The 8,777-nt window shown below is 45.1% G+C and overlaps 1 protein-coding gene across 4 annotated transcripts in view; it reads right to left on the minus strand.

The window, feature by feature from the left end:
• LOC111151279 (keratin-associated protein 4-12-like) overlaps positions 1-8,777 on the minus strand; it is a 42,016-nt gene that overhangs the window by 16,444 nt on the left and 16,795 nt on the right. For 2 of the 4 annotated variants that reach the window (XM_022509163.1, XM_022509160.1), the window contains exon 1: positions 619-957. In XM_022509163.1, coding sequence (XP_022364871.1) covers positions 619-957 — 339 coding nt within the window. Of the gene's footprint in view, positions 1-531; positions 958-8,777 lie in introns of those variants that run through there. The other 2 variants (XM_022509159.1, XM_022509158.1) reach the window with 2 other exon arrangements.

Consider the following 8,777-nt stretch of genomic DNA (forward strand, 5'->3'; position numbering starts at 1 on the left):
GAAATGCACACATGCATGCATCAGGAGAAATGGCTGTTTATTAAGAACATATGAAAACAATGTCATGTAAGAACATCATGATCAGTGTATACGTAGGATGAAGATATTGCTGGCCTGAAAATACATGCATTTGGGCCTGGGTTAAAAATCACTTGACAGGGGGCGCCTGGGTGGCTCAGAGGGTTAAAGCCTCTGCCTTCGGCTCAGGTCATGATCCCAGGGTCCTGGGATCGAGCCCCGCATCAGGCTCTCTCCTTGGTGGGGAGCCTGCTTCCTCCTCTCTCTCTGTCTGCCTCTCTGCCTACTTGTGATCTCTCTCTGTCGAATGAATAAATAAAATCTTTTAAAAAAATCACTTGACAGCTGTTTTAATCTGTCCTTTCCTAAAACTGAATGGAACTCTGAATGCCAAATCAGAAGATGAATAGTTGGCAGCTAAGGAGTCCATTCCATAGTTACTGGTTGGCTCTAATGCATTTTATGTGACTTATAAAGATATCCATATGTCACAAAGATTTTAGGCAGAGAGACTCAGCAGCAGGAGGAGGCACAGCACATGGGGCGGGGGCAGGTGGAGATGACACAGGTAGGGCGATAGCAAGTGGTGTGGCAGGAGACCTGGCCACAGACTGGGCGCAGGCAGCAGGAGGGACAGCAGCAGGAGGGGCGGCAGCAGCTAGAGCCACAGCAGCTGGATCCACAGCAGGAGGGGTGGCAGCAGCTAGAAATGCAGCAGGTGGGGCGGCAGCAGCTGGAGCCACAGCAGGAGGGGCGGCAGCAGCTGGATACACAGCAGCTGGGGCGGCAGCAAGTGGTCCTGCAGCATGTGGTCTGGCAGCAGGTGGGTTGGCAGCAGCTGGAGCCACAGCAACTAGAACCACAGCAGGAGGGACGACAGCAGCTGGAGATGCAGCAGCAGGGCTTGCAGCAGCTGGAGCCACAACAGGAGTTGACCATGGTGTCAGAGGGTGGAGGTTCTGGGTGCGTTTCCAGGAAAGTCAAGGTCTTGAGTGTGGAAGTCTTGTGCTATGGCCTCTTATATACTGCCCAAACAGGGTGATTTGTCAACACGTCTTCCTTGTTGTTGTTTACCCAATATTTGAGTAATTATCAGATACAGTACTGTTTGACTAATGGTTTAAATGTGTTGGAAACAAATTTTCTTTTCTAGATGTGATCAATTCTATCTGGTTTGCTTTTCCTCCTGATTCACACCCTCTGGCATCTTTTGGACCACTCTATCCTCCTTTTCCTCCACAGAGGGCTGTTGTGTGACAGGTAGTGTTTGCAATCACATTTCTTTCTGTCCCCTATCCCTTAGCAGGATGGGATTAGGGCAATTATATTTCTGCTCGTGCGTTTCTTCCAATGATCAGTGGGGAGGAAATCTCATGTGCATAGTGTGGCATGTGGGAAGTGGCAAGAGAGAAGAGGAAAAGGACCTCCATTATGGGTCATTGATGAGCAATGAGAAGGAGACAGCTCTACATGGTGTGACATTGCTGATCTCTTTGGCACTGGAATGGCTTTTCTTGGATGTTTCAAACTTTGGATCGTGTTCTTTACTCTAAAACCATGGTAGGCAATTATCCGTATGGTTCTTTTCACTACCATGTTCCATTGCTCGGAGTTGTTACTTTGCTGTCAAATATATTTGTGTTGTTTTCTCCAGCTGGTCTTTAGATTCTGGAAGGCATAGCCTCATTTTTATTCCTCATCCCATTCTTAATTAAAAATACTCTTCAACAGAGCAGAGAAAATGTTGGCTAATCACAATGTGCCTCTCCTCAGAACTTACCTCTGTAGCACAGGGGTTTTTTTTGGATCTATTTGAAATGTGAATGAATTTTAGTCAATTTAACTTCATTTAGTTACTATTTCTACTTATCCTTTATTTAGTGATAGTCTAACTTGAACATGCATCATATCATCCAAAGGGCTTATTAATGTGGTTGGGACAATTCTCAGAGGTTCTAACTACAGGGTGGAACCTAAGGTTTGTCTGACCAGTACCCAGATGATATTGATGCTGAAGGACCCAAGGACCCTTAGAGACCTATCCCTTTATTCTGTTCATTCAAGCTTTGAGGAAGTACCTCTATCAAATTCCTGCTTGTTTATAAGGCAGATTTGTTGAGTGGGTAATCTTGAGATACATATGTTGCCAGTAATAGGGGTTATAGATGTGATTTAGAATTTGCTCCCCAGGAATTTACAGATAACTGTGACGATCACATACATGCATGTGTGTGTGTGCACATGAACACACATGTTTGCACATCAAAGGAGTGCAACATCAAAGGAGTATAATTTAACTAAAAGAGTGGTGTCTAAGATGAATTAGCCAAGGTAACAATTTGGTAAAGACACAGATTAATTGTTTTATGGTTAAAATTCTTTTTAAAAATTTTATTTATTTATTTATTTACTTATTTATTATTTTTATTAACATATAATGTATTATTTGCCCCAGGGGTACAGGTCTGTGAATCGCCAGGCTTACACATTTCACAGCACTCACCATATCACGTACCCTCCCCAATGTCCATAACCCAACCACCCTCTCCAACACCCCCTCCCCCAGCAACCCTGTTTGTTTTGTGAGATTAAGAGTCTCTCATGGTTTCTCTCCCTCCTGATCCCATCTTGTTTCATTTTTTCCTTCCCTACCCCTCACAACTCCCTGCCCTGCCTCTAAAATTCCTCATATGAGAGGTCATATGATAATTGTCTTTCTCTGATTGACTTACTTCACTCAGCATAATACCCTCTAGTTCCATCCACGTCATTGCAAATGGCAAGATTTCATTTCTTCTGATGGCTGCATAGCATTCCATTGTGTGTGTGTGTGTGTGTGTGTGTGTGTGTGTATCACATCTTCTTAATCCATTCATCTGTTGATGGACATCTAGGTTCTTTCCATAGATGAGCTATTGTGGACATTGCTGCTATAAACATTCAGGTGCATGTGTCCCTTCGGATCACTATATTTGTATCTTTAGGGTAAATAACCAGTAGTGCAATTGCTGGGTCATAGGGTAGCTCTATTTTCAGCTTTTCGAGGAACGTCCATGCTGTTTTCCAGAGTGGCTGCACGAGCTTGCATTCCCACCAACAATGTAGGAGGGTTCCCCTTTCTCCGCATCTTCACCAGCATCTGTCATTCCTGACTTGTTAATTTTAGCCATTCTGACTGGTGTGAGGTGATATCTCATTGTGGTTTTGATTTGTATTTTGCTGATGCTGAGTGATGTGGAGCACTTTTTCATGTGTCTGTTGGCCATCTGGATGTCTTTCTTGCAGAAATGTCTATTCACGTCCTCTGCCCATTTCTTGGTTGGATTATTTGTTCTTTGGGTGTTGAATTTGATAAATTCTTTATAGATTTTGGATACTAGCCCTTTATCTGATTTGTCACTTGCAAATGTCTTCTTCTGTTCACTGACATCCAACTCTTGGCCACAAGTTTACCAATAACATAGTCAAATAACATATTTTTTATGTTGTGTGTCTTGTATACTGTACTCTAAGAATAAAGTAGGCCAGCAAAAAGAAAGTTATTAATAAAATCATAAGGAAAAATTTTAGAATACTGCAGTGTATTTATATAAAAAAATCCACCTATAAATGGACTCAAGTGGTACAAACCTGTATCATTCAAGGCTCAAATATAGGTTCAATCAATGCTTAATCTAGTATTCCTTTCTTAAGTTGTAAATAGAGCAAGCACTTCAATTCACACTGAATTTATAAAAACTCTTATGAAAAACACATATACTGCATAGTGTATAAAATACACATGTGTAATGTAATAATTTTGACACAAACCCTCTATACCTAATGCCCAAGTCATAAAATAGAATGTTACATTCACCAGTGTAGCCCTTGATATGTTTTTTTTTGGACGATATCTCCCTCTTTCCACCCTATAGGTTATCACTAACCAGATTTTTATATTATCTTTTTGTTAATTTTCTTCATGATTTTACCACTTGGGTATATATCCCTAAACAATATAGTTTAGTTTTACATGTTTTCAAATTTTAAATAAAGGAATAGTGATTCTTTCAATATTATGCAAAAATTCTGAGGCAAACTCCAAGAAGGCCCAGTGCTTTCCACCTCTTGATGTTCATGGTTTCATGTATTTCCCTATGCTCGAGTAACTTGCTTCTAAACCACAGCAGATGGTAACATCAAGGGGTTGAGTTACAAAAGACTGTGACTTTGATCTCAAAGCCAACCCTTTTTGCTCTCTTACTGGCTTTGATGAAGCCAGGTGCAATGTGGGAGAGATCCTTATGACAGAAAACTGAGCACAGTCTCCATTCACCAGCCAGCAAGGAAGCAAGGTCCCCACTCTAGTGGCCTTCCAGGAACTGAATCCTGCTGGTGTCCTTGTAAGTGAAGTGAGAAGTAACTTCTTTCCCAGTCAAGACCACACTTGAGACCTTAGTGCCAGCTAACTGGTTGAGGATACCCATCTGAGAACCCATCTGAACAGCATCAGGATTCCTGATCCACAGAAACTGTGAGGTAATAAATACATGTCATTTTAGGTGGCTAAATATTGAAGTAATGTTACTTAATGATGAATATCCAGCACAGATTTACCTAGCACACTCCACATACAGCTGAGGAGAAGATTTCAAAAGGTGCAGAGATGTGGAAACACATAGTCACAAGCCCAGAGAGGCCAACTGACTGAATATGACCCTGGGTAGGTCTCAGGGGCACTCTCTTTACTGAGGTAATAAGGAATCATTAGGTATGGGAGTCAGCAGAATCACTGAGTAAATAGTTCCTATTCCTTGAATTCAGAGTCTGTGATAGGGAATACCGTCAGAGAACTGATCTCCTAGGAATAATGGGGATGATATATCTCTGAATAGTAGAGTCCAGTGCCAACATTTAATTCAAGGAAGTAATGTGGATATAATGATATGATTGCCAGCAAGCTTGGAATGACAAAGGGGGGCAGAATGGGTGTGAACCTCAGGGATCTATCATTGTGGGTAAAAGAGTATGGTGTCCTTAAGAATAGGATATAGGCAGTTAAGTAGGTTATAGGTATACCTGTACATTAAGCTCTGTAGAGTTAGGGAATAAATGAACGAAAAGATGAGGATACTGAATCTGAAGGAAACTCAAGATCCGTTTTACAGATGCAGACTGAGTCAGTTCTCAGACTAGAACCCACGGACCAATCAAACCAGAGGCCAGTCATCTAGGATAAAGAGGAACAACAAGTGGGAATACTAGAAATTTCCTAAGAACATTCCAAATGAAAATTTTAACAGGGAAAGCTGGAATACTCATCCATTTGCATGCAATTAAATAAGGGATCTGAGATGACCAGGAAAGATAACTACAAATGCTGGTATAGTACCATTAGAATACAACAATCCAGATGTCAGGTATATAGGAGATCCCAGTCACCTCAGTTCCAAGTATTCCATTTATGGGAATGTTACCTCATTATTCCATTATTATACACTCTGTGTATTTAGGGGTAGTGACTCTGAGAGAAGAAAGCAACCTTGAGGGTAAAATAGTAAAATCTGATTGCTATGAAAACACTGGCTGGCACCTATCCCCTTGGGTTTCTAGTGTTGGGAAATCATCAAGCACAGAAGGGAGCTCTGGGAGCCATTAGGAAGATGTTTAGCATTGAGCTGATCTACAGGAGCATTTTTGGTATTCCTATTCCCAGATTCAACTGCCGATGAGCAAGTAGTGTAGCCTGAAGAGGACATAGGAATTATGGGCTCAGCACTCTCAGGGATGGGGTTTGAGGTCAGTGCCCCCAGNTGGTCTCTCTCCATCTCGGTCTCTGTGTCTGTCTCTCTTTCTCCCCCTGGAACAGTCAAACAAGGATATAGGTAGCCAAATACTGTGCACCTTTGTGTGTGTGTGTGCACACATACAACACACACACGCACACACACGCACACACACAGAGGAGTGTGTGTGTGTGTGTGTGCGTGTGCGTGTGCGTGTGTGTGTGTCTTTAAAAGAGCTTAAGAATAAAAGAACAAAGGCCGAGGTCCTTGATCCCAGTGGAAGGTCATGATCCCTGACGCAGTTTGAAGACCTCAGGCTGTTCTCAGACCTATTAACCCATCAATGGAGAGACCAGTCTTTTTGGATGAAGGACCCCAGGAAGTGTGTATCACAGAATTTCCTTAGTCCTTGCCCAAGAATCTGTAGCCATTGACCCATGGGAATCTGGAATACTCATATGTTGGCAGGCTGTTGGACATGGGATCTGTGTTGAACTGGACTGCAGGATATCCAAAACCTTTCATGGCCCCCGTATGAATACACGGATCTAGAGGTTAGAGTGCAAGGAGAAGTTTCCACATCATCTTCATCCCGGTGATCCATTTGGGGGAATTTGTGCCTCCTTCTCCTCTAATTGTAGGCTGTGTGCATCTAGGGGTCATGTCTCCAGGAGAGGAAAGCTAGCTTGAGGGGAACATGGTCAAATGTGATTGGTACGAAAACGCTGGCTGGCACCTTATCCCTTTGGGTTTCTAGTGTTGGGAAATCATCAAGCACAGAAGGGAGCTCTGGGAGCCATTAGGAAGATGTTTAGCATTGAGCTGATCTACAGGAGCATTCTTGGTATTCCTATTCCCAGGATCAACCGCCGATGAGCAAGTAGTGTAGCCTGAAGAGGACATAGGAATCATGGGCTCAGCACTCTCAGGGATGGGGTTTGAGGTCAGTGCCCCAGGCAAGTCAGCTAAAGGAGCAGAGGAGCCACCCTCTAACTCCCTGTCTTGTAAGTTTTTCTAGAAGTGGTGGCAGACCCCATGGAGCGGGGTTCATGAGAGCAATCCATAGACATGAGCAGAGGCAGGGGTAGATATGGATATTCATTCGGGCGTCTTTTGCCTTAAATGCCCTGATCCACACGCTAGTGCAGAGTATGGGCTACGCATGGCTCACACTGTTTGCGCACACTGTTCTGCAGGGAATTGTGTCAGCCTAGGGGTGGACCACAGCTGGATGTCTGGCCCCTCCCTTCTTTCTATGCACCGGGGGTTGTCCGTGGCTAGTGATAAGTGATGTAGGAGTACATAGGCTCAAGCCCCTTGCCTCTAAGAGGAGCAGTCCCCTACCCCAGTCCACCACACCCGTCATGTGTGGGGTCGGAACGTGGGGGTGGAATTGGAGGGAAACCACATTTTGCATTCGTTCCTTTTAGACCCCTAATAAGTCTCCCTCCGTTTCTTTTTTTTTTTTTTTTAATGATTTTATTTACTTTTTTGAGAGAGAAACAGTGAGAGAGAGCATGAGAGGCGAGACGTTCAGAGGGAGAGGCAGACTTGCCATGGAGCTGGGAGCCCGATGCGGGACTCGATCCCGGGACTCCGGGACCATGACCTGAGCCGAAGACAGTTGCTTAACCAACTGAGCCACCCAGGTGCCCTCTCCCTCTGTTTCTTACGCATTTCTCCCGAGAGCTCTCCCTCTAAAGCACATCGTGTTTTAGTCTCTGGTTTTTTGAGTGCGGTGTAAGCATCACAGATGGGGGCAGTTCCCCTCAAAGAGGCCTCCTCTAGGGAGACAGCTCCTAACATGGTGGTCTGAGTTCCTCATGGGAGAGTGTCCTGTCCCTCAGGACAGTAAAGAATGATACTTTAGGAATTGGAGACTAATAGTCTGAGACCAAGTGTGCAAATACTGTAGGAAGAGACAGCATATAGTGAAAAGATTAAGTGCTTCAGTGGAGATTCATGTTCAGGGGTGGCCTGCCACCACGGTTACCGTGCCTGTTGTATGGAAATGTTTTGAAGGCCCTGATCCTGAGCTCCGGAAGGCTGGCGTTAGGGTGATGTCAGGAGCAGACTCCGACAACAGAGGTCTGAGAGCAAGTAGTTTGTTTGGGAGGTGATCTCAAGAAGTGCCGTAGGGAACGTGAGAAGTGATCCAGGGAAGGGACGGAAGCCAATCCAGAATGATTTCCAGAGCAGGTGAGCCCTGTAGGCAGCTGAGGCGCAGTCCTGGCTGAGGCCCCCGGTCTCACACCGCCCACCTCGAGGGGAAAGGGGCTAAAGGGGCTAGAGCACTTCATCCACCAAGTGCTGCCCACTGGTTGAGGACTTCTCCTAGAGACTTCCTCTCCCTAGCTGTGGCCTGCCAAGAATTTCCTCCCTCATCTAGACAAAGGGCTCAGCAGAGAGCAGCGGGTGCTTGCTATAAACCACCAGTGTCGATGTCAGCATGGAGAGTGCTGAGGGGATAGAGGTGGAAATCCTAAAGTCGTCTGCGGTGGACTGCCCTTTCTGCAGGGAGCACCAGAAATACAACCGACCTGCTAAGGATAACAGTTCACGAGGGAAAAATAAGGAGACACAAGGCCCTTCGATCTGTATGCCGGGAGACGTTCAGGTTTATTTGAGGTATAGGAGCATCTCTGTATGAGGAAACCTGGCAGGAAAGAAGAGTGTGATTGGGATGACACGCTGGCTGAGAGATTTCAGAGAAAATGCAAGGTCCGTATTCCCTTGGGAGGGAGCTAGTAAGAAGGAGGCGGGGAGGAGGGTGTTGTTGGTGGGGGAGTACATTTGGAGGCCACGTCAGTTGAAAGGGCGGCCGGAACTGAGGTTTGACAGTTGGCCTGTCACGATTCCGCGCACAGTGGGACTACCTGAGGAAGATTGGTTGATGAAAGACAGCGGGGTGCCGGCCAGGATCCTCAGCAGCAGAAGCCACTAGAGCAGGTTGGGGAGCAGCAGGTGGTCTAGCAACAGCTGGGGCGGCAGCAG

The sequence above is a fragment of the Enhydra lutris genome, unplaced genomic scaffold (assembly GCF_002288905.1).
Source record: "Enhydra lutris kenyoni isolate GAN:26980312 unplaced genomic scaffold, ASM228890v2 scaffoldscaffold26, whole genome shotgun sequence".
Taxonomy (NCBI): domain Eukaryota; kingdom Metazoa; phylum Chordata; class Mammalia; order Carnivora; family Mustelidae; genus Enhydra; species Enhydra lutris.